Source organism: Denticeps clupeoides, chromosome 14 (assembly GCF_900700375.1).
Source record: "Denticeps clupeoides chromosome 14, fDenClu1.1, whole genome shotgun sequence".
Classification (NCBI taxonomy): domain Eukaryota; kingdom Metazoa; phylum Chordata; class Actinopteri; order Clupeiformes; family Denticipitidae; genus Denticeps; species Denticeps clupeoides.
In genome coordinates this window covers 12,206,607-12,233,363 of record NC_041720.1, presented here as the reverse complement: position 1 = coordinate 12,233,363, position 26,757 = coordinate 12,206,607, and the positions used below count along the sequence as shown (strand labels likewise).

General features: G+C 41.2%; 1 protein-coding gene across 5 annotated transcripts in view; it reads left to right on the top strand.

Annotated features, from left to right (window-relative positions):
* Nucleotides 1–7,975: 7,975 nt before the first annotated feature.
* Nucleotides 7,976–26,757, top strand: part of fndc1 (fibronectin type III domain containing 1) — a 33,826-nt gene continuing 15,044 nt past the window's right edge. For 2 of the 5 annotated variants that reach the window (XM_029002700.1, XM_029002699.1), the window contains exons 1-14: nucleotides 7,976–8,091; nucleotides 14,321–14,515; nucleotides 17,246–17,332; nucleotides 18,275–18,355; nucleotides 20,552–20,743; nucleotides 20,904–21,002; nucleotides 21,094–21,217; nucleotides 21,347–21,534; nucleotides 22,171–22,278; nucleotides 22,418–22,603; nucleotides 22,699–24,729; nucleotides 24,933–25,048; nucleotides 25,250–25,361; nucleotides 26,003–26,350. In XM_029002700.1, coding sequence (XP_028858533.1) covers nucleotides 8,019–8,091; nucleotides 14,321–14,515; nucleotides 17,246–17,332; nucleotides 18,275–18,355; nucleotides 20,552–20,743; nucleotides 20,904–21,002; nucleotides 21,094–21,217; nucleotides 21,347–21,534; nucleotides 22,171–22,278; nucleotides 22,418–22,603; nucleotides 22,699–24,729; nucleotides 24,933–25,048; nucleotides 25,250–25,361; nucleotides 26,003–26,350 — 3,940 coding nt within the window. In that variant the 5' untranslated portion in view covers nucleotides 7,976–8,018. Of the gene's footprint in view, nucleotides 8,092–14,320; nucleotides 14,516–17,245; nucleotides 17,333–18,274; nucleotides 18,356–20,551; nucleotides 20,744–20,903; nucleotides 21,003–21,093; nucleotides 21,218–21,346; nucleotides 21,535–22,170; nucleotides 22,279–22,417; nucleotides 22,604–22,698; nucleotides 24,730–24,932; nucleotides 25,049–25,249; nucleotides 25,362–26,002; nucleotides 26,351–26,757 lie in introns of those variants that run through there. The other 3 variants (XM_029002702.1, XM_029002701.1, XM_029002703.1) reach the window with 3 other exon arrangements.

Sequence of the window (26,757 nt, the reverse complement as noted above, 5' to 3'; positions counted from 1 at the left end):
GGGAACAGGGATGTCGTCGTAGATTGACGGGTCAAGCAATTCTCGGAGTCGGGGACAGGCATAGGTCGTTATTCGTTGGTCGGTAGATCAAGGTCGCGGTTACTATAGCAAAACGTCTCGAAGGAGCAGTCTCATACAAAGAGCGTGCAGCGTCTCCTCGGGGTCATCCGACTTTTATACTCGACGCTGCACGCTTCCGTTTCCTCTTCCGGGTCGTGGTCTTTCTGGTTGGTCTGGCGCTCTCTGGTGGGCTGGCTGAGTGTTGGCCATGACACAAATATTAACGCTGAGTAACATTAAAAGAAACACATTCTCTTTGTGAACACTTAGTATGATTAATGTTTGTTTTTTTTTAAGAAGGAACTAATCAAGGAACCAAGCATGTTTGCACCAAAGTAGTCAACCATTAACTAAAGCCTCCATAAGATCTTACTGTATTTCCCAGAATATGTCTTTCACAGTGTTGATTTCATCTATGGCTGGGGAAAAAAATCGATTTAATCGATTTATCGATTTTGTAGTTTAAAATAATTTTTTTTTTGCAAACTCGAGTTTTTGCCACAATATTTTTTTCGGACTTTCCCGCATTTTGTCCTTGTTGGTTACTGTAGCACGATATGAGCCAGCCCCCGCCCCGCGTAACACGGTCAAAACAACATGGCAGTGTGTTGCAGAGAACTACTTCCAAAGAAAGGCGCAGGTAATTCTGTCATTTGGAACTGGTTTGGTTTTGATGCAACAGACGAAAGACAGACGAAGCCTTGCTGCAAAATATGTTTCAAGGCTGTTGCTGCTGAAAGCAGCAGTACAACAAATCTTTTCCAGCACCTGAGGAATAAACATCCCGAAGAAAACGGCTCCTCTAGCACACCTGCTAAAAAGCAAACTACACTTCCTGACAGCTTTACAAACTGTGTGCCTTATGATAAGAACGGAGCGCGATGGAAAGTGATTACAGAGGCGATCACGTTTTATATTGCCACAGACATGCTGCCAATTTATTCTGTCGAAAAGCGAGGCTTTAATCACATGCTGAAAGTATTAGATGCGAGGTACGTTGTCCCCAGTCGCAAATATTTCGCCGATGTACCGCTGCCTCACCTGTACAATACAACTCGGGAAAAGATGCATGCAAACACAGGCATGTTTCATTTTTTATATTCACACTATACTGAGAAAATTTAAGCTACTGTTAAGTTGTTGCACTTTTGCTTAAACCTGGGTTAAAGCTTGAAATTGTTGAATGACAGAGCCTCATTTACTTTTTGTTTTGGGATTCTAAGCATTTTAACTCTTGAGGACATCCATAGCAATAAAGTTGCACTTTTGATACAATATCTGATGTCTGCAGCCATTTTTAAGTGCATTGGGAAAAAAAACGAAAATTGAATCGAAACTCGAATTTTTCTTTAAAAACCGAAGATTTTTTTTTAGGCAAAATCGCCTAGGATTTATTTTTAACCCATCACCCTGTGTGAGCAGTGGGCAGCCATGACAAGCGCCCGGGGAGCAGTGTGTGGGGACGGTGCTTTGCTCAGTGGCACCTCAGTGGCACCTTGGCGGATCGGGATTCGAACCAGCAACCTTCTGTTTACGGGGCTGCTTCCTTAACCGCTAGGCCACCACTGCCCCGGTTCTTGAGTGACCTCTAGTCTCTGCAATCTGAATACTGCTGAGGCATAGCCTGTCACGTACCAGAATAATCCAAATGGCTATGCTGGTGTTCTGGGGAGTCCACCCCAGTCTCCCATTTATATTGTGTTGTTCCTCCTGATTGGGGGGGAGAATGTTACATACTCACAGTGGGGTGTCGTTAAAATATATTGATTCAAGTGGGGCAGAGCAATAGCGAAGGCTCTGTCACCCCTCTGCTTTAGGTGTGATCGTGGGATGTGCAGGAGGCCATTGCTGTTAGATCTCAAAAATCTAGTGGTTGGCTGAAGATGAACAAGATCTGTTATGTATGGTGGGGCCTGTCTATTTATAGAAATGCAGACCAGGACCACCCGACACAGGAACAGCTTCTTCCCCCTCGCCATCTCCCTCCTAAACAGCTGAACTGTCACACTGCAAATCACCTTCAGCATTGCACTGCACTTTATGTACACTCTGTATATAGGATTTATTTTTTTGCCTATTTATTTATAGACCTATGTACATTCTTACATATATTTATTTATAGTCAGTATATATAGTTATTTATAAGCAGCACAAACAAATTCCACAACTTGTACAATAACACTTACACACATCCTTGCACATTGTTGTTGTTTTTTACACTGTACTTGAGAGACACCATCGACCAGAATCAAATTCCTTGTATGTCCTTGTACTTACTTGACCAATAAATACGATTCTGATTCAGATTCTTATGAAAATGTAAAAAGGCTTTACTTTTTTTAACTAAAAGTCTCAGATGATAAAAACTTGACTTGACTACATTCCTCATTACACCCAGGTTTCATAAAACCTAAAAATTCCTGAGCCAAGTTTGGCTCCTTCTGAGCGATGGAACGGCACTGAGGGGAACTGCAAAGCTGATCCGAGTGGTGCAGTCAACTGGACAACAGGCCACACCACCCACATCATCACTCTCATGTCTCCTCTTGTCTGCCGCCCTGGAGTGGAAACACCTGAAAGCCTTCGTGGAATTCGGGGAGGCAGGAAACTTCATGGACTTGAGAAAATAAAAACAGTGCAATGGCCATAAGGGTCTCTACATCAAGTTAACACTCAACAGGACAGCAGGTAAAACCAAAAGTAAGACCCAGCCAGTCGTGTGACTTAATTTGTGCATTTGTGTCATCATTCAAAATTTTAAACAGGTAAGTAACTGCTTAACTGACAAAACTGCACATAACCTCCAATGACTGTAAAAAAACAGGGTGTGAAAATGTGTAAGAACAGTCTCAAAACAACCATCCCTAACAGGCTGTTTGCGAGTGCATTTCCACCCCGGTTACTACCATGCTGTTCCTGAGCAAGACACTTAACCCTAAGTATCTCCAGGGAGACTGTCCCTTTAACTACTGATTGTAAGTCAGTAGTTGGATAAGAGCGTCTGATAAATGCCAGAAATGTAAATGTCTTTATACAACTCAGCTAATTAGAAACACTAGGATCAGGTCAATGTCACATGACAAGGTAAGGGTGCCACCTGGTGGTGCAAAGCCCCATGACCTGACACTGAGACTGGACTCAATGAACTCGATGAGTCAGTAACAATGAGAGCAGTGCAGGTAGACAGTATAAAGTACCGTATGTAATAAAACTCATCTCACAGTAGGCATTAAAAGTAGTTTAAATAACACAAAAAACAGAACACCTTTTATAACCAGAACAGGCTCAAATGAGAAAGTGAGGCCATAAAAATGCTGACATTTCAAGATGTAAGAATCCAGTGCAGTGAAGATCAGAACAGAAAGCACGAATATCACAGTAGTTCAATCATCACATCCAGTCATCTACAAGACAAGATACTCCTTTATGTACAGTAGTAGAGAAGTACGATCTGTCCCTTCTTGCTTTTGATTAACAAAACTTTGTAACTTTGAGAATGATCTCTCTGCCATTGTTAAGTAAAATAAGGCCTTTCTTAAAGCTGAGATGAAGGGTGTCAGGGTCAACCCAAGATTTATTTTGCCTTTTTAATGACCTGTGTGTCAATCAGTTTGTTATCTGTGTTTATAAAAATGTTATATTTGAATGAGAAAATGTTGTTGTTCTTTTATTTTTTATAATTTATTAGGGTTGTCAGTCAAAATATTTAAAATAATTACTGACATACGATTAATGACACATACTATTACATAATGATTTTAATGTTTACTATAAACATTAAAATTAATGTTGGGGTGGCCTGGTCTTTTGTTTTTTAATAAAACACCCTGCTGACTCTGAAATAAAATGTTGTGCAATTTCATTTTCTGCCATATGGCTGGTTCTGATGACACATCCAAAAATCCTATGAAACATGGTACTTTGTGAGATTATGACTAGGATGAATTTAATGTCATTAATGTCAAAGATACACAATAAACAAAGTGCATTAATTAAATTGATCGACTAATTAAAATTATTCAGTGATTCAATCGTTAATGTTCTTACAACATGCCATGCCAACATGATAACTTTGCCACATATGATGGGAAGGTGCTGCTGATTAGGAGTCCATGATTAGAGGCCTGTTTAAAGGAAAATCAGGGTAGCAGACAGACGCTTTATTAACCTTTGTGTTTGTTTTATCAACTGTCAACCGACACGCGCCTACAAATTTGGTTTTGTTTCCTTTGTGTTTGCTTTGTCCCTTTTTGGCCCTCGTGCTGTTTTTGGTTGTTGTAAATTCATTCTTTCCCTGAAAATATGTCCTTATTCTGCGCCTCCTTTCCCCTACAACAATATACAGAGTCTGATTCACACAGACCCACATTTATAAAAATATAAAAAGATTTTACTAAAATCTTTTAGAGGTAGTGGTATTGTGTGCAAAACAGAGTACATTACTGTAACAAGTGGAGATATTATTTCTCAAGCAAGTAGTGCACAGCCACCAAAGAATCCTCCCAGCTCTGCCACATCTCCTAAACAATATTCATTGTGTGAAACTCTTCTTCCTTTATGCTGACTTTCAGGTCGGTTTTTCCACAGGTTTTTGACAGAGACAAATTGAATTTCTGGCGATTAAACTTGAGCAGTTTCCAAGTAAAGTCAAGAGTATTTTCTCATAGCCAAGCACAGCATATTCGCAAACTAATTGACTCTTTTATTGCCTGGTGTTTTCAGTTACATATCGAACAAATATTCCAGGCACTGTCTCAGCATGCTCGCAATAAAGCATTAATTTGACTTGATCCTGACAAGACTGCACGATGACCTGTGTGAAACCTCAATGTTAACAGACTTCAAAAACCTAGCTGGTTCCTTATCTAGACCAGTTGCCTTATCAATTTAACATGTTTTTTAAACCAAGCACTTCACCAAAATAAGATATTACATTTAACCCCTTGTCTTTAATAACCCCTTTCATTTATATCAGCTACATTTTCATATATGACATTTAGCAGATATTTTATCCAGAATGATTTACAGGGACAGTACCCCTGGAGAAATTTAATAAAGTTCAGATTTAAAGAATAAAGAAATAAACTTTCCAAGAGAAGCCAAGAATATCTTCTCACAGGCAAGAAGCATATTTAAATTGACTTGCAGGAACATTTTGCTTTGAGTGAAGTGTACTGTGACTGTGCTGCGACAAAAATGGTCTTGGCTGCAAGTTTGCCATGTTTGGTTCTATTTATCGGTGTGAGTCTTCATTTGCAGTATCTGTGAGCAGGTTTGGTCTCATAATTCCCTTGTGAAACAAAGTCATTATGTGATGATATACTATTGTGCACTTTTGGTCGACCTCTAGCTTCTGCAGTCCAGCAACTGCTGAGGATTCAGAGTGAAGCAGCTTCATCTGCAGGATGTTGTCAAGCTCAACACCTTGGGGTAACATACCTAATTCAATGAAAGTTTTGTTGGACTCTAGTAATTGTAACTCTCAGAAGACAATGCATAAGGTGCATTGAACATAGGCATGGCACAATAGAAGTTACAGAAATTAACTGTTTGTAATTTATTAACACAGGCAGGTTCCTTTTGCAGTAACATGTAAATATTGGGCTGACCCCGATGGCCCAAAGACAGAGGAGAAACGCCATAATCAGAGAAAAGGGACATATCCAGTATGAAGTGATTGGGAACTCAGGACCTTTCTTCGGGGCCGTACAACGGGAGGCCAGTTTTTTTTGAGGGACCCCCATCAATGATTCTGGGCAGTGGCAGGGCTGGAGTCGGTGGCTGCAGGAGTGAGGGGATGAATGGTCTGAAAGTCACGATGAGCCTGGATCGAAGGCAGTTGGAGGCAGTATGTGACTCTTATTCCTAGGTATGTGCTAGACGGTGTGGGTGCATGATGGCATGCTCACCAACTTTCTCCTGTTAAACCCTGACAAGACAGAAGCTCTTGTACTTGGGTCTCAAGCAGCCAGGCATAAGCTGGCTGACTACACCATAACCCTGGATAGCCTTTCTATTTCACCAAGTATTGAAGTAAAGGATCTAGGTGTCATCATTGATGCAGGTGTCTCATTCAATTCACACGTAGATAATGTCACTAGGATAGCATTCTTTCACCTTAGAAATATTGCAAAAATAAGAAATATAATTTCAATGCATGATGCAGAAAAGTTGGTCCATGCATTTATTACATCAAGGTTAGATTACTGCAATGCATTACTGTCTGGATGCTCTAGTAGGTGCATGAGTAAACTCCAGCTAGTACAGAATGCTGCAGCCAGAGTTCTAACTAGAACTAGGAAATTTGACCACATCACCCCAATCTTAAAATCACTGCACTGGTTACCCATCAAATTTAGGATTGACTACAAAATCCTACTTTTGACCTATAAAGCTCTAAGTGGTCTCGCCCTGCAATACCTGAGTGAACTTTTAGTTCTTTACGACCCGCCACGCCCTCTTCGATCAATGGGTGTGGGGTCACTACTGGTACCCAAAGTACAGAAGGTCACAGCTGGGAGCAGATCCTTCTCCTATAGAGCTCCGCAATTGTGGAACGGATTGCCTGTCAGTGTCTGGGACTCAGACACAGTCTCAGTGTTTAAATCCAATCTGAAAACCTATCTGTTTTCTCTGGCTTTTTGCTAAAGACTCAGACACACATTTCACTTCACTTTGACACAGTGTCAATTATAAAGTCCAGTCTCCCTGTTAGACACAGACAAAGTAAAATTCACCCTAGTTAGGCTGTCCTAGTTTGGGTACCGGGCCACTGTAGCACCAATATACCGCTATAACCACATATTTCAGTATCGGTCGTACAATGCCACCGTCTGCCGCTGCCTCTGTTTGTTTTCTCCGAGACATGGAATCAAGCACCCAGACTACTGGCAGACCCCAGTGATCAGACCAGCAAATAAATCCTGGTTCCTGACAACTGCTGAACGAGGACATGAAACGAACCAGAGGGTCACCACAGCCACCACCACCATAACAACTAAAGCTTAAGGGATCTTCAAGTGGACCAGTAGCGTCATTATGGACACGTAACCTAGACCATGATACTGGACTACATCCTGGACTTCTCCAACCATTTTCTATCTCCTAGAGTTTTTTCTGTGGCGTTTTTCCTTGTGTGCAGGAGGGTTAAGTGTGGGGGGTGTCAACTCTAGGGCTTGTGAAAGCCCATTGAGACGTACTGTATGTGATTTTGGGCTATATAAGAAATAAATGTTGTTGCTGTTGTTATTGACATGCTCCACTTTAGTAACGCTGTCCGAGCTTTACTCTTCTTCTTTTGATATGTCTATTTATTGTGCACAAAGAGTCTTAATCCATAATTAATATGACAGTCCATAAACAGAAACATACAAATGGTGAGTAGTGACAGAACATTGAGATCAACAGCGTGAATTAAGAAAATTGCGTAAGATTCCGTGATAGTGGTCAAAAACTTGGTCCATCTACCAACACATGCCACCTGTCTGTTGATTCCCACCTATATACTTTACTGTCACCTAGTGGACTTCCAGTGATTAACCCTAACCATTAACCCTATAATGCCTCTTCCAAGTGTTTTCTGCAGGCGTCCACAATAACTAATACTTTACAATACAATACTTAAAGCTTTTTTTTTTTACTTTATTTTCACTTTACACATTTGCACACCTTCTCCCTACCTGTTACACATTTTTTATGTTAAAAATATAAAAGTGTAATATTTGGTTATACTTGCAACAAACCAGTTGCTGAGACCAATCCCAAAATCAAAAAATGAATTTGTCAATGCACAGAAAGCCAATCATTGGCAACGCTGGGAATTTCGAAGCTCTGAACTTCCACGGTCTGCCAGAAGAGGGAGACAAACCGCCGCACAAATCCCTGCGCGCCCACGTCCCCACGTCTGTCTGGAGCGTCTGCTGAGGCGCGCACGGCGAGTCTGCCGCACAATTCGCATAATGTCTCTCACGGCAGCAGGGGCTCTTCTAGCTCTCTTCATCCCTCTCAGCACCATATGCCCACTCCTGATAGGTGAGCACCACAAGATTTTTTTTCTAATGTGTAATAAATTATTATTATCATCATCATTATGATTACTACTAGTAGTGTTAACATAGTGATATTGGACTAGTTTAATAGAAGTATTTAATGTTACTAACAAGAACATTTACTTATAATCTTTTATCTACTTGCTCTACAGGATTAAATTTAATCAAATAATTTTGCAAAATGTAACCGTTTTGTAAAATTGAAATTTCATATTCTTTCATAGTCTTTGGAACTGGCTGAAATAATATCCCTTTAGTTGCATAAGTATTTGAATTCATATATATATATATTTATGCTACATAGAGACACTGAATAATAATCTGCATTACAACGGGAAGTCACTATTCAGCACTTCATAGAAGGGCAGAGAAGTGGGAGCAGCTGGAGAGGCAGGCTTTGTCAGTGTGCGCTGCAGTCCAGCAGCCTGCACATGGAGTTTAACGTGCCGCAGGTCATAAAAGAAGCAGATTGGGATTTGGAAGATGAATATGGCTTTCTCCTCTGGGTATTGTTCCTCTGAGGAAAATGTGATTCCACTTGTTAATCACGTGGTTGCGCCATACCGAATATGCGTACCCCATGCACGAATGCAAAATTAAAATAAGATGGCAACTATTAGGTCATAAGCTTTGTTATTAAATTCGCCCGGCAGTCTTTGAAAAATAAATAAAGAGATTTTTAATTTCTATAACTGTTAAGGAATTGCAAAGTTCTTTTCTGTGCTGGTGATCTAATTTGACTGTGGTCATGAAATGTCAGGCCCTGCACCCTATAAGAACAGAGAAGAGAATGGGGCCTGGTTCTGTTTGTCATATGCTTGCTCTTGTTATTGCGCGCTGTCTGAACATGGACTGCTTCTGTTGAGCACATGTGCGGATCAGCTGGGCGTTGACATTTGAATTCATGTCGCTACTTGGATTCTGTCTTCATGTTGATTGTGTCAGTGACCACGTGACCCCCCCTGTGCGAGTGCAGTTTGGGATTTGAAACGGAAAGCCGATCCAACGGGCAAGAGGGATTGATGAGGCCACAGCATCTCATTATTGCAAGATCATGATAATGTTTCTTGACAGTGCACATCCCTCAGTGTAATGACATTTTTATTTTGCTGTCCACACGATGTTGAACTTTTAAATATAATAAATATAATAAGTAAAAAAAATGTGCAAAAGAGCTTAATGTGCAAGAATGACAGCATGAGGTAGGTGATTATGTCCATTGGTCAAATGCTTAATAGCTGTTCTGGAGTTTGATGGCAGCGGGGAAGGAATTGTTCTCGACTGTACAGTCCATGTTGGGGATGAGTGGGGTCTTCGAGGATGGAGGCAGCTTCCCTCTGGACTCTGCAGTGATGGATGCTCTGCAACTGAGGGCAACTGAGATCTGATCATCTTCTTTGCAGTCTTTACCGCTCCCTGCAGGGATTTGCAGTCCATAGCAGTGGTGCTTCCGTACCATGCGGTCATACAGCTGGCCAGTGTGTTCTCCACAATGCAGTAGCTGTAAAAGTGTAGAAGACGCCAAAGTATTTAAAGCTTCTAAAAGGTGTTAATTGGTTAACTGGGAGTCAGGATGGTTACAGTGCTGCTATTTTGAGCCTCTCTCTCTCTTTTCAAGCTTTGTGAAGGCATTGCAGGGAGAACTGCAGAGCAAACACATGTTGGAAGCTGGGAGAGGTGGCGTTAGCTGCCACGTTACAATAATGCTTCCCCTCTCTCTCGCTCTCTCTCTCTCTCTCTTTCTTCATTTCTTTTGCTCTTTGCCGTGCTGTGCGGTGGAAATGCTCGGTGAGTTAGGTCACTCAATGCGTCCAGGGACCCTGGTCAGCAGCTGTGTACTCCAGCTCTCCATGCTCCACTTTTCTCCCACTCCACTTTTCCACTGCACGCTTCCCTCCTTTCTCATTCCCAGTTGGAGAACGCACAGGTACTTTTGGACACACAAAATGAGCAGCAATCTTAATACGAAATGTTCGCGTGTAGAAGGTGTGGAATGTAGGTGATAATGTAGGTGATTTAGAATTTCATCCCTTATATCCTCATAAGAGGAAAGGTTACATGACTTCTCATTTGCGGCAAACATTGTGGTTGGTGAATGATGTTGCTAAAGTAATTTCCGTGAATGCCTGCTCAATTCTATAGGTTCACAATATAGTATTAGGGGACCACTAATATCTATATAAAAGCAAAAAAAAAATATCACACAGCCTATGCATTTGAAGCAGCACAGCACGCAGTGCACACAGTGAAATTTGTCCTCTGCATTTAACCCATCACCCTGAGTGATCAGTGGGCAGCCATGACAGGCGCCCGGGGAGCAGTGTGTGGGGACGGTGCTTTGCTCGGTGCAGTGGCACCTTGGCAGATCGGGATTCGAACCTGCAACCTTCTGATTACGGGGCTGCTTTCTTAACCACTAGGCCACCACTGCACTGCACACAAAAGATGATACACAATAACAGTTTTATGAATGTATATTGCACTATGGACACTGATAAATAACTTTACATAACAGAAGCAGTAAGGTGCATCATGTTTTGAGAAGTGAGAAATGAGAGATTCAAATCTGAGTAGGTCTGGGTTGGAAAGGGGGAGTGGGAGTGTGTGAGTTGATAATGGTTGATTTGGGTGGTGTCAGGAGTTCAAAAGAAGGACAGCTTTGGGAACACATAATGCTTCCAAAATATCGACTTTTTTTTTTCATTTTTGGTAAGATGTGTTCACCGACAGTGATAGTTAGAGCTTTGAGTTTAACCCAAGGGAAGTAACAGAGAAAATTTGAGAGAATGAGTGTGAACAGAAGTAAGGCATTCCCTCCATTCGACCATGACAGTGAAGAAGGCTGAAGATGTTTAATTAATTAAAGATTGCTCAGTGGAAAATGTGTGAATATTTGCTTAGCTGTGAATATTTGGTGCCTGCCTCTCAGGTGTGAGTTTGCAACTGATAACCACCTCTTATGAAAGGTTACTTGGCATAATGATACAGCAATCATATTTATTCGTAGAGTTGGATGATGGGCACATGACATATGTCATGTCAAGTAAATGTGGTGTCATGTGTAGTCATATAGTAATAATTATAATATTATTATAGTCTGCTTTGTGCTGAGTCCCAGACCTGCACCTAATGGCCTCCCAACCTCAATTCCTTCCCACATACACGCATTAACATAATAAAGTGATTAATGAAACTTTTATATGCAAAAAATAAACAGCAGTTGTAGGTTTTAGTTCTTATTGTACTCGCCTTGCTCTGTAGGCTATTTGGCATCTACAGAATTATACAGAGTTTTTATTATTTTGGTAACCTCAGCACAGATGAATTGTGCAAATTCCCTCTAGCAGACCCCAGGTTGGGAACCACTGGGCTATGGCACCCACACCAGTAACATTAATTTATCAAGTGGTTATAATATTACTGGGTAACGATCAACAGGGTTTCAATAGAGTGCACTTTACATAACTGTTGCAACAAAGTTCATGTTTAGGCTCTGTAATTGTAATGACAACATTTGTTCAAGTAAGATAGGGATGACATGAACATTTTATTTTAAAGAGAAGTATTTTCATGGGACACATTTTATGACCAAGTTGAGATGGTTGATTATGTCTGTCTGACTTCTTTCACACCTGGTTGATATCCTCCACCAAGTTCTCCACTTAGCATTCTTGTAGCTTTCGCTTCTGGCAAAAGTGCAAGAATAGTCTAGAACCTAAAATGTTTGGTGCCTCTGGCTAAAATACTGAAAGTAGGCCATAAACCCCACTGATTTAACATTCTTGAAAGTATTGGAACATATCCTCTTGTGCAGAATTTCAACGAATAAGCAAAAACAGTAGATTGTAGTTTATTTATGAAGCTATTCTAATCAGTTGGCTCCTTTTGTTCATGTTGTAAAGGTGTAAAAAATATCATACATCAACCAGCTATAAGAAGAACCAGTATGAGGACAGTGGACACCAAGATGCTGGGCTTTTACCAAGAATGGTCTGTGGCAATAGGTCACTTTGTGAATATATAAGTCTCTACAAGGGCCAAACAATGGCAGTTACCTGTGCATGGGGTAATTTGGCAATACAACCAGACTCTACAACATAACAACTGCAGGCTTTACCCTGCTACTGTGGTCTCAAACACCTCGAGGTGCTGCAGGTGGTGCAACTCAGCCTGCTTTCTTTAGTGACCTTACCTCCGTAGAGCACTTTTGACATGTCCCGTATCCAGCTGTATGCCCAGCAGAGAATTTTATTTCTTTTGAAAAACATATGCGTAGCTGGAAATCACATGCAAACCCATCTGAAAAAACACGCCATAAGATGCTGGATCTTAAGGTGGTCATGACGTCCCTGACATCCCTTATCCACATTAGGTTTCGTTTTTTTCTCACTAATGAACAAACTGGCAACAATGGAAAGTATCGGCACACCTGGTGGGTTGAAATGATATTCTGGATTGCATTGTGCATTCTTCCTCTCTACAGATTCATATAGAATTTGTTTTTTTTTATTTTGATTTAATTTATTCAGTGTAGAGTTTTATTATACTCTATTCAGATGTGTTTATTTAACCTTTACTGTTGTTATTATCTTATTCTTACAATATTCTACTGTCTTGGGTCTCTCTGTGTCTGTGTGATGTGGCAGTCACCACACAAATAATAAAAAATGAAATGAAGTTTTTCTGATTCTGACTGTGAGATCTAATCAGATTACTGTAGACCTAGAATTCTGATTCTCATTTGTTCATTTTAGGTGAAACCAGCAGGTGCACTCCTTGGAGCACGTAATGGCATAAGGATCCCAGGATCCACATATTTCCATGGAGGCACACCCCAGTTGTAAAAACAACACCAGGGGCATGTCAAAATTACCTTTTTCGGCTCAGACGCTCACACAAACAAAGAGTGAAACAAAATGCTGTGGTTCTTATTATTGGAAAACATCACCAGAATTCAGCTTCCAAAGGGAGAAGATCTGTCATGCACACATGAACTGAATCCAGTCACTAATGTCACTGATTATTTATATCATCCATCAGACAAATGGACCTAATTAGCAAATCAAGGTGGAACAGAATGTTTCACCAGTTCCAAAGCATAGAAAGTGAAGTGATGTGATTGTCACATGTGATACACAGCAGCACAGCACACGGTGCACACAGTGAAATTTGTCCTCTGCATTTAACCCATCACCCTGAGTGAACAGTGGGCAGCCATGACAGGCGCCCGGAGAGCAGTGTGTGGGGACGGTGCTTTGCTCAGTGGCACCTCAGTGGCACCTTGGCGGATCGGGAATCGAACCGGCAACCTACTGATAACGGGGCCGCTTCCTTAACTGCTAAGCCACCACTACCCCTGGTGCACATATATTGCACATATATTGCAATGGGGCAGTGCATTGGCAGCTAACTTGTAATGCATTGTAACAGTTCAAAATATTATGGCAATTTAGCAATGAAAATTTGACTTTTTTTGTTCAGCAAAACACCCCAAACACACACACACACACACACACACATATGAGGAGGCAAACTATCAAATCAAAACGAAATCACCACCTGCCCTAGCCTGGCATACAAATATAAGCAATAAAAATCAAGATTCCAACAGTCACTAAATACCTGTTAAAGCCTCCAGATCTAGATGTCAAACGTTCAGCTCACTTATTGAACCATAAACAGTTTATGTAAGACTTACTTTTGATTTCATTTTTTTTACCACCCCAGATCATAAATTGACTAATGGTCACAGATGGAGCTTTGGAGAAGAACAGCAAATTTCAGGCATGTGTAATGTCTCTTCAGAAAAAAAAAAATGTGTGATGTGCTTCCAAAAGGATATCAATATGTTTATAGCAGATGAAGAGATTGCATGGCCCATACAAAGCCAAGCTGTCACTCTGAAGAAATAATTATGGAGCATTATGGGTACAGGGCCCAGAGCTACACTGTGTTTGTTTCTGATGTAATTGTGTATAAGTAATTACCTCTGTGATTGGTACATGTGAAGGAAACTGCATTAGGAATGATCTGAAGAATGGTTGACTACTGGTAGATTTAGTAAATGCAGTTTTCATCACTGGGATTAGAAGAACTGCTCTTCAACTGGCAGTAAACCAAGAAAATCAGGCCTGTCTTTTCAGAAGAAATGGGTCTCCATCAGGTCATGATATTTAGCATTAAAAATTTCAATTCTGCTTGTTTTAATGCAGCTGAGAAGCCACTACGACCCCGGAATGTGAAGCTGGAATCCGTGGAAAGAGGACTGAAGGTCACATGGGATGCTCCAAACGAGCTAGATGGCCGTCCAGTTGACCGATATAGCATCGGCTATGGGAAGTCGTTGAAGTCTTTGAGGGTCATCACTGTGGATAAAGAAAGGCGGTCTGAGGTGCTAGAGGATGTAGGTAAGGTGGACAATTTCATGTTCTCACAAGACATCAGCCCTGATGCGTGTGAGACAATGCTAAACCTATAAAAGTAGTTACTGAAGCCATTGACAAACATGTGTTTCCATGTATAGATTACCAACCTTAACCAATGGTCCATTTCATATTGAATAGAAACAATTCCTTTGAAAAGCATCACAAACCCGTCTGCTACATTCTGATCTCAAATTCAGCAGCAATAAGCCATATACCTCTCTCAGACATGTGACCAAAGATACCTCTTCAACTGCACAGTCATCTCCAGGACATTAGTCACATAATGTTAGTCACATTATAATGTTGGTCACATTTAAATGTTTCAGAGCATCAAAAAATAAATTGACACAAGTTAACACATAATGTGTTTTTACTTAAAAATCCAAACCTACATGTCCCTGTGTGGCAACGCCCCCAACACCTGAGAGCAATATCTCTATACACACCCAGGCCTGACTACTGCCACACCTGTCCTCAATGAAGGAATCACTTAAAGGTCCCATGACATGCAAATTTTATAAGCTTTTATAGCTTTAGTGGTCCACTAATACTGTATCGAAAGTCGCTTTTTGAAAATTCAGCTTTGGTGCAGAATTACAGACACTTTGAGCCAGCTTCTCTGTCTGTAGCTTAAAATGATAATGAGGAGGAGCGATGTGGGGCAAGGTGGGGGGAGGGGAGTGGGTGGGTCCAGCTTGTGGCCACGGTACCGTCGTTCAAGCTTTCCAGTTTGACCCAGAATCTGATCCAGATGAATAAGTGCCAGAAGAACTTGAAATTCAGCGACTACCGCAGGATGTCTCTGAAAGTTGAGTTCAAAATATTGTGTCTGTGTTCGGTAATTTAATTGGTTTGTTCATGCTGTTCCAGTTATTATCAAGTAGCTAATGCTGACCTACATTTTATTTCAAGTGTCTCTGGTTTGCTATCATTTTAAAATGATTCTCTGGTCATGAGAAAGGCGAGCTAACCTCTTCCTGGACAACATCATACGGGCCAAATTCCAGATTGGGCCATCTGAGATGTCGCTTTCTGAACGGCTGAGCGAAATGACCAAAGCACTTTTTACACCTATCGCCATTTCTAGCCACTGCAGGATCACAGACAGGCTAGGGGAACTCGTATTAATGTTAAATAACCTCAAGAAAGTTACATTTTCATGTAAGGGGACCTTTAAACATCCAAAGAACTTCAAAATTTTTGGCCATCTGTTTGTGACCTCAAGCTGAAACGAACTTTAGGTCTGCAGCAGGACTGTGATCTAAAACACACCAGCAATTCCACCTTTTCTTGGCTGAAGAAAAACTTTGAAGACTTTGGAGTGGCCTAGTCAATGTCCTGATCTGAATCCTATTGAGGTGGCGTGGCATGACTTTAAAAAGACGGTTCATGCTTGCAAACCCTCCAATGTGGCTGAACTACAACAATTCTGACGAAGGTGGGGGGGGGGGGGGGGGGGGGGGGGGGGGTGGTTTATGGGAATCATCAGTTTGTCACACAGGGCTATGTAGGTTTGGATTTTCCTTTCTTACTGAATAATAAAATCCTTCACTTTTTTTGTTTACTTTAACTAAAATTTTAATTTGTTTTATTAATTGTTTTATATCTTAAATGTGCAACATGGAAAAAAAAACCCTTTTTTACACCACTCTACTGTATGCTTTAGAAATCCTCATTCATGAAATCTGACAGAACTGGGTAATGCTTCTGTTTCTGCATGGCATGGATTGTAGAGATCGAAATACAAGCAGAGCTGGTGGAGGAGGCAGAGAAAACAGGACAACAGTTGTTTTTAGGAACAATTGCTGCTCAATTTGTGTGAATAAGTGAGACAAAGACTAGTTAATTATATACTCAATGTCAATATCTTTTTTCATCAATTAACAAAATGCAGCATATGAACACAAAATCAATATGTGACCACTCTTTGTCTTCAAAACCGGAAGTAAGTTTTTGAAGGAACTCTGCTGGTAGGTTGTTCCAAACATTTTGGGGAACTGAGCACAGATCTTCTGTGTCTGTTAAATCCTTTGTGTATTTCCAGACAGATTTTAAATTATAGGCACACACTTGTCCTGCTTTTTCTTGTTCTGTCACCACTTAGCTCCTGACTACTCTGGACAGTAGATGGGTATACCTGGGTTTACCCTGGACATCTTTTTATTCTGAAGACAAAATAAGTTTGAAGTGGTTTTCATCTGCTGCAGTTTCCTTGCACCAACTATCCTCAACATTCCCCAATTTTTTCTGCTCCTTGAGCTTGAGCAGCACGTATTGAAGCCCGATCTACTTTTTCTGGGAAATTTGGTAGTAGCACCAAATAATTAGATTTAAAATTGTAAAAATTGTTCACATAGCAGTTTGTAAATTGTTACAAATAATAAATAATTATTTTTAAAGCATTCTTTACAGTAAAAGGAAATATATTCTTGTTTTGAAATTATCATTATTACTATTTATTTTTGTTAATATTAGTGTTTTTTCACTAGTTTATCAAAGTAGAAATCTGTGTATGCCCAGGTTCTGTTTTAAATGTACTCCAATGTATTTGTGATATAACAGCATTTAAAGCTTAGTAGTGTCATAAAAAAAAAAAAAAGAATTTGGAAATATATTTTAACAATTAGGGCTTGATGTAGTCTCCATGCCTCCTGAGTGGTCTTGTGTTCATGTGATGGTTAGGTGGGACTTAAGTAATGCGGTGTATTTCAGAGCCCGGAGTTCTGCACTTTCTCAAGATGAGTGCAGAGAACAAGGACGGTCTAAGCAAACCAGTCTTCAGGGCAGAGACTCCGCGAGGTTAGTGTGGTTTTTTGTGTGTGCGTGTGTTTTAAGGGACATCTTTTATCAGTGTTATGGCGTGCGTCCACTTTACAATACAAAGGCAAATGGTGGCCACTTCAACAAAGCAGACAGTAGGTTTTTTAGGCCTTTTATGAGAGCTATGTTTAGATGTTTATAGCCTCTCTAGTTGTTCTTAATTTCACCTTGTAAAACCAAAGTCAGCAGTTAATGTCATTACACACACATGAGGCGTATGAGGTTCTTAATCAGTCCAGTCTGCATTTCTAATTATTCTTTTTTCATTTTTTTCTCTGAGCTGGTGGGCTCGTGCTTGCCTGCACCCAGAGATGAGGCCAAACCAATGTTTTTCTAGCCAAACCAAAGTCCTGTCCATAAAACCAGCCATTGTGTTGTGGTAGCCGGCCACTCGCCCGACGCTCGCCACAATAAAACTCTGGAATCTCTGTCCTCCTCTTCCTCCCTCAAAACAAGATCCAGAAAAACAATCCATTCCCCACAACTAAATATTTGGAGCGCAATTAATTGTGAAGAGCAAGATAAATAATCCTCTGGGATCATAAAAGTGTCTATCTTTAAGCTGAACTGAATATTGCTATACCAGACATAGCAACCCAAAATTGAGAATTCAGTCTGATGCCACGGGCAGACAGGATAGTGTGTGCATGGATATTGTTTACTGGTTGGGAATTTATATATGGATTATTAATAAACAAAGCAGTAACTCTTGACCTCAGAATTAGTTGCATATGTTAGGAATGATTCATAAAAAATGCTAATAACACACACTTACTTGGATGTCCGGGTTTAAACTGCATATGTTCCTCAGGGTTTTGAGTGTATTGACTTGGCTCCCAGTATTCATCAAACGAGTCAAAAAGGAATTAAGGACTGATTCAAACTGGGAAAAGTTGTGATTCATAGGTTTTGTGTTTATAGGTTTGTTTACACGTTTAGGACCAGAATGGGTTAAACTTGATGGGTTCCCCATAGTCAGTGGGTCTCCTGCAAACTCCACAGGTAAGACCGCTTTCCTGCTAATCTTATTGAAGGGACATCTTCGCATCGAGTGTAAGAGTAATTTCCCATCCTCACCAAGAAATTGGATCTTGACTGTAAGAAGATATACTTTTGCAAATACACCTGTAAAAAGAATTCCCATTTGAAAGATCCTGGAATTTAGCTTGGCTCTTGTACAGACAGTCCTGGTTTCCAGGAAAGACAGTGGCAATCTGGCAGCATTAAAGTTGTCAAAATGGGTTTCTCTATCCCACGTTGCTCTTTCTTTTAGAGTCCACTGTGCTTCCAAGCCAAACTATTCACAAAATGGCCTTCCAAAAGGGGGAAAGGGAAGAAAGAATCAATTGATATAAACCAAATGAGTTCTCCTCAGAACAGTCACAAAGGAGTAACTACAGAGCCATGACAGTATTACAGGTTTTCTTTTCATATAGTGGGCAGACTGGGGCCAATCGACTGATATTGCTTTGCCACTGGAATGCAGGAAAAGCCTCTGGATCAGGCCAGCCACATTACTGCATTAGCAGGCCAGCATAAGAGCATTGACTTGCCTTAGAGTTGACTTTCTTGGTTTTGACTGGGTCTTGTGATTGCCATGGTGCTGTCATAACACTTTGCTGACTGCACTAACAGTGGAAGACTGGATATAATACAGTATTTTCTTAGATATTAGGGATTAATGACATCATGCAAATGATTGGCAGCAACACAATGACCCCTTAAAAATATAGCTAGTGCCATGAGGAACTATCTTCAGAATTAAGAAGTCCTGTAAGCGATGGTATTGAGAAGTACAATGTAGTTTTGTACTCATTATTACTCAAATCTTTAATTTTAATTTTTTTTTTAAAAGTTTTATTCAGACTAGGACAAAAGATCTAACTGGTTCAAATAACATAAAGCTTTCAGTCCGTTTGGGACATGATGTTGAATGGTAAAGAGAGAGAAGGAACTGAATAGAATCAAAGATTGTGTTTGTATGTGTGCCTGTTTTTGCCTGTATTGAAGTTTTAATAGAGCCAGTGTTTCTCATAGTTAGCAACATGTACCCAGAGCATGAACGGAATGGTCCTGAACAAGAATCTGGACAGACAGTGGAAAGTAATGGGGTGCAAATCCAGACAGTATGAGGCAGGCAGACTCCCAGACCCATCTCTGTATTAAGTTCTGAAAAATGAAACTTGAGAAAATGAGTTGCGGATTTTGGCCCTTTTAAATATTCATTTCATGGGAAGTGGTTGAATGTGTTTTAGATGCTTGCGTTTATGACTGTAAAGGTTCATGTGTACAAAGGTCCAAATAGTTTTTTTTAAAACCAGTGTCATGATTGAGAACCACCTTTCCTTCATGCCACTTCACAACATAAATAAAATCAGGCCATACATGGCTTTCAGTCAGCTTAAGAGTGCACGTCATATTGCTGATCCAAGAAAACTCATACGCTCCATCCTAAATTAGTCCATGACACCTCATCTGGCCTTGCCCACCCAACTGACAAGGCCATCTCAAAATGGAGGACTGAATATTTCCTGTGGCACTCGTCCCCTATTATTTACAATTATGTGGATGAGGCTAATCTGCAACACAATGTTCATATTTAATAATGCTAAGTTGCCTATAAACTTTTAAGGTTCTATCAATTTTCTTCTTTTCATTCAGATATTCCTCTACCAAACATAACAGCGCAGTGTGCAATATGCATGGGACACACATCCAGCAATAACTGTCATGCTCAGTCTGTTGCTTCCTAATAGTTTAGAGCTGAATGCAGTAAAAGAAAGAAAGAAAAAAACGCTCTCACTATCCTCACTAGACAAGCAGGGAGAAATAGAGCAAAAGATAACAGGAATTGACTGGCTTACTTGCAGTCCAAGTTCACACAAATGAGAGATAAGACAGTGGAATAGTAGAAACTGCGGGTGGGTGGCCAGGGGAGTGTTTATGATGAATGGCAAACACACTCTACACGCCATTAAATCTCTGAGTCTTACTCCCAAATGTCACATAAGAGATAACAGGGTGGGGAGTACACAGACTTACATAATGCTGCAGCTGAAGTCTGTTTCCCCCTATCATCAGAGAAAACTACAAAAGAGGAATGCCAGGAGAAATAGATGTGTTGGTCTTCATTTTTCCATGCAGTGGGGTTTTAGGAAAACACCTTAGCGTCTTTTGTTTCTCTTTGCTCTCTCTCAGCAATGGTCGGGTCCCCGCGCCCCTTAGCTAATAGGGCACCAGGGGGACAACTGAGAGCCCCTCAATCCTCTTCAGGACCACGTCAACCAGTGAGGGCCAGAGTGCCAGCCCCAGTGCAGACAGTAACCAGGAGCAGGGTGGATGTGTCCCAGCCCCAGGCTGATCAGCGCAACCAAAATAAACCCAAACTTGGTACATGTGTTATTGTATTAATACTGTATTGATATTTTATTAATATGACATAACTTAGCCAAATGCACTATTCATTTAAGCTATTCACATGAGTAAATAGCATGTAACGTGTAATGTGTAATGATACGTGGTCGTATTTGGTATCCCTCTCTGTTCGTAGCATCTGAGTCCGTCTATGTGGTATCACTGCAGGCACAGAGAGCCCTGGGGAGGAGCGCACCAGCCAAACCGGCCCTCGTGAGCAAAAAAATGCCTCCAGGTACCCCTCACGACACCCTGTATACACTTACACTGATCGTGGTTTTTCAAAGACAGATACGTACATTGAGGCCCTGGGGTTTGTGTCTCAGAGCCTGAGCCAGTGGATGAGGCAGAGGACATCACAGCAAGGGTCATGTCTCCTCAGTCTGTTCTCATCACTTGGGTGGACCCACTAATAGATAAAAAAAAGAAGAGTGTGCCTGAAGGTTCCAGGTAAAATTTGAAATATTAAAGTAAATGTTAAAGGGACATTGCAAGTCGATGCAAGACCTTTTATTGTCAAATAAAGTGATTGCTGTCAGATTTTTATAGCTATTTCTAACTATCTGTGTTTTCGCACAGAGCATACGCAGTGAGGTTCAGGGAAAAGGGTGAGTCTGCACGTTGGGAATATAAAGACACTACACAGAAAAGATTCCTGGTCGAGGGCCTGTCTGCAGACAGCATGTACGAGTTCTCCATACGCATTTCTCAAGGAGAGAGTCATGGAAAGTGGAGCACATCTGTGTTTCAGAGAACACCTGAATCAGGTGAGCCCGCACTGACAAAAAAATAAATACAAATGTTGGTAAAGAATAACTGTAATTTTAAGCAAGCTCAGAGCTAGGGCTGTAATGGTACATGTATTAAAACCGAATTGGGATGGTATGAGGGTCACAGATCAGTACGCTCAAGATGTAATGCGGAATCAAATTTGCACGGGTGAATTTCATACAGAATCATGAAACTGCAGCCTTTATCTACAGGCTAAATATCAGGAGTAGAGATTATTTTTATGGGATTACTGCGGTGATGGCATGCAGAGAGTAATGGTGTTGCGTTGACGTGGCACATAGAAAGGTTGTCTTTAATACAAAGAAAATATAAAAAAACACCATTATACCATTACACCCCTACTTAGAGCAAAACACATATAATAATAAACCTCATTATGACTATAGAATGTTGCAATGAATTCAAATGCAATAGCTCATATCCAGTTTTATCTTCTGGTTAGTTTTTGTTCCAGCTTTCTCAAGAAATCATACATGCAAAGTATTATAAATGCTGGCGAGAAATGACTGACCATTTATTGCCTGCCTGTTTGGTTCTTTTCATTTCAGCGTCTTTGTTGTCATGCTCAGCTCAGTTTTAGGTTCCCCAACATCATGTTTCATTTTCCACAGCTCCTACTGGTCCGCCTGAAAGTTTTGAAGTAAAGCCAATCAGAGGAAAGGGGACTGCTGTCTCTGCTAGCTGGGATCCACCAGAAGAGCCCAATGGAAGAATACGAGGTCATTTTTACCAGCTCTGTCCAGAATAAGATCTTGAGTTTATGGCTGAACTGTAAAATGTTTCTTCGATGTTTCCCTTTGCAAGGAACAGGTAACCTTTTTTGTGCTGTGATCTAAAAAGACTACTTGGCCTTTACAGAATACATCTTGTCCTATGCTCCTGCTCTTCAGCCTTTTGGATCAAAATCTATCACATACCGAGGCAGCACAACCTCAGCCACCATCGATGGCCTGCAACCAGGCAATCGCTACATTTTTAAAATACGAGCAGTCAACAGGAGAGGCCAGGGGCCACAAACCAAAGCTATCATGGTCGCAATGCCAAGTATGACTATACATCTTCCATACTTTACATCTGCCAGCATTTATGTGTCTATGTATTTAACCAAATCATAAATACATACATTTTCTTGTTGCTAGCTAGCACTGCCGCCTCAGCGGCTACTTATCACTCCAGTACCTCTGACAGACAGAGATCCAGACACACTTCCACAGATGAACATGATGACACGGATGAAGAAACTCGGGTGACAGAGGAGCCCAACAAAATAAGCACCATCTCTCCTCCTATTACAAGAAGGACAAGACCTTTGTCCCAGACAAGGTCTTACCACAGTATTTTCTCTGCCGTGAGGAGCCCTATCAAAAATGTGGGGACTTCAACAAGAACAACTTCCAGCTCAACTAAGGGAAGAAAAAAGGAGAACGAGGAAGAAGAGGAACCAACCGATATACCAAAAAAGGAAGACGTGGTAAAAAAGAACGATGCTACAGACGTTAATGAATACGCAGGAACACCGAATAACAAAATGCCCTCTGCTGAAGATAAACAAAATATCAATGGTCATAGTGCCACAGCAACAGACACATCCAGACATAGGCAAAGACCAAACCCTTTCTCTCTTGATTCCACTGAGAAAACAAAAGTGGGGCAACATATCACCCCTGGAATAACCTCCCATTACCCATCTGAGCCTAATAGTGATCAGGTCAGGAAACCTTTGACTTCAATATCAAATGAAATGCATCCAGAACCCAAAAAATCACCATCATCTTCAACAATTTCCCCATCAACATCATCATCACGTCCTTCTTCTTCACCATCATTATCAGGCTCTAGTCAACAGGCAGCATCTAGTAAGCCCTCAGTTCCAAAAAGCCGACATACAGGCTCTGGCTATGCCTACATTAATGGGAGAAAATATACTGTTCCATCTAGAGTGAGTCGGCCAGTGATTAGCACCCAGAAAAATGTTGTAGGTTCCTCAACGGACAGGTCTCAAATCTTACAATCTGCAGGAAGCTCACCTTACCCAAGCATTCAGGACACAAGAACCGAAAGAAATTTTGATGTCCACAAAATATTAAAAGACACTACTTTGGATGAAGTCCCAACTTCTAAACCTGCCACCGGCCATTCTACAAAGGACAAGGACATAAATGAGCATGATGGTGAAAAAGAAGAAACAGAAGACAGCAGTCAAAGTATCACTTCTGGCCATTCATTTAGGATAAACCCTTCACTCTCAGGAAGAGGTAGGTCAGGGTTCGTAAATCGATATCAGCCCAGAAAGGATGGCAGAATTCCATGGAGCAGAACAGCTCAGTCGTCTTCATCTACAGGTTTTGGAAGATCCATTCATCCTGCTGCTTCAGAAGCACTGAACACTACTGATAAAAGCGGAGAACATTCCAAACACCTTCATTCAAAGCACAGTAAAGACTCTGGATCTCCTAAACCCTCAGAAAGTGTTCTGACCAAGCCACATAATCGCATTCAGCAAGGAAACCCAAGGAGTGACAATGACCACGATGAGACTTATCTTCATGAAGACACTAAAAAGGACTCTGAGAAAGCTGACAATGTCTTTGTTACAACAGCGGCTCCAAAACCAACAGCCTCAGTACAGAGCAAACCTTACAATGCTGTACAGATGTCTGAGAATGAGAGTGTGGATGGAGAGGGCAGACCAGACACTTCTCGACCGGTTCCATCTTATCCGCGACGTTCAAATGGAAGGTCCCGTTCCTCAGTAATAGCAAGTCGACAAAACGGGTCTCGTTTCCCTGGTAGGTTAATGCCAGCACAGCATACAAAGATTGCTCCTAAACCCAATGGCTCGACATCAAACCTCCCCTCTTCTTCTCCTCATTCTCAAAGTATCCCCAAGCCCTTTTTAACATCTGACCAGCGCAGCAGCAGTGACAGAGATAGTGCAGGCAATGAGAAAACATCACAAGGCTCAGTGCTACGATCACCAATTAGTCGAACATCTCCTTCTGGTGAAGGCTCCCAAAGATCAGTTCATTTGTCTCAAGCCTCATCTGATCCTCGATCTTCATCAGCCCTGCCACGAAGTCCAGTGGTTGGATCTAGGCTGCGCAGCCCAAGTAGAATTGACAGTATCCTCAGAGGGAGCAGCTACAAAGAGAACAAGGTACAAGGACAAGGTAAAGTAGAAGCATTTTGAATGTATTGAGAGGCAAAATGACCATGCCTCCCAAATTAATTTCCCAACTTCATTCTGTATTATATAGCACTGAGACTCTTCTCTCTTCTCATGTCAGGAAGTTAATTTTAATTTTTTTTTGCAGAACACACTGATACATCTGAAATGAATCCATTAGCATTTGTTCTCATATTTCATATGCAGGAAAAAATGGACGACCAAACCTGACAACTTCAGATGGAAAAGCATTGTCTACCACTGATGAAATCCACAAAGAAAATGGACACAGGTTCATTACAGGACCTGATGGAAGCAGATGGGTGGGTGTATACTCAATACCATGAGTCAGAAAAGGGAGAAATTAACTATGAATTGCACATTTACTTGCCATATATATTTAATATACTTTGCTTGGCCTTTGTTCTCAGACATTGTTTTTTTCTTAAGGTTATAAGACCGGTGTCTCATAAAGTTTTGTTATTGTTGCAGTATGTATTATAACCACCTGCAACCTTTTGCAGATTGTTGATTTAGATAAAGGAGTTCTGATGAACGAGCAGGGGAAAGTTTTACAGAACTCACAGGGGCAACCAAGAAGAGTGGTTCTAGGAGAGGATGGCCGCACTATATTTGGTATGTGCACAGTTTTTACCTTTTGCTTCCAAGAGATTTGCTTTCATCACTCATGGGCATCATAGTAAGAGGACAAAGTAGAATGATTAACCAGAGCTCAACTGGGTGTGTCATGACCCGGTCCAGAAGGGGTTACATGTTAGTCCTGTGTAATGTTCCCTAATCGTGTTCACCTGTGTCTTATAATATTAAACTGCCCTGTTCGTTTCTGTTCACGGTCGGGTCGTTGTTATGTTACACGTTCACCATGTTATCGGATGTCTACCCTGTCCTGTTGTTCACCAATTAAACCCCGGTTTCGTGACGTTGTGCGAATGTGTCCTTCTTCCTCGTCATCTCGTCTTCATCTTCGTTCACCTGCCTTGCCATGCCAGATGGTTGTGACATGGTGGGGGAGAAGCCTTTAATAAAAAAGCTTGGATTTTTTGTGCTACCCCCTTGTGGTGGTGGTAGTAGTAGCCTAGTTGATAAGACACTCGCTTATGAACTAGAAGACCCAGGTTCAAACCCCACTTACTACCATTGTGTCTCCAGGCAGACTACTAATTGTAAGTCACTGTGGATAAGTGTGTCTGCTAAATGCGGTAAATATTTAAAATGGCATGAATGTCACCACTGTCATCACATTTTGTCAATCTCAGATGAACAAGGTACCCCACTGCTAAACCAGGATGGAATGGCACTGTTTGGACATGGGCGGGACACACGACCAGTAGTCAACCCCAAAGAGAAGTATCTTACTGTGGGAGGCAAGCCTATCATTGGACTGGATCGGCCAAAGCCCCAAACCACGTCTCCAACCACCACTACGCCTGAGCCGACCACTACCGCTGAACCTTCTACTTTCCCCACCACAACAGAGATGACAACTCTGGAGCCCTCTTCATTCCCTGTCACCGCAACCTGTCCTCCAGGAACATTTTCAGTAATGGATGAACTAGGACTGCCAATGGTCAATGTAGATGGAGTGTTGGACTGTTACCCAGAAGGTGAGTTACCCATCCATGGATGTTCATATACTGTATCTAAACTAGTTCACCTAAACCACTGAATTAAATATTATTATTTTTTAAATTGAATGAATAAATGAGATATGCTGTACACTGTACATAATTACTGTACCAAATAATACTGTACATTGTTTGTTGTCATTTTTGTGTTTAATTTGTTGCCTGAAGAAATTCCGTTTCAAGTGCTGTACGTATTTATGGCTTTACCAGCCGCCAACTGGGACTACGTATATTGGTTGTGGTCAAGCATCATGCCTCAGGGGAACCCTCTGACAGCCTCCCCGTGCTCCACAACTGAAGACCCAGCTGTCTCCAACTATTGTAGAAGCAATTCTGTCTTTTGTTAGTGGGTGGACCCTTTTGTTTTAAAGCTGTGTAACAGCTGG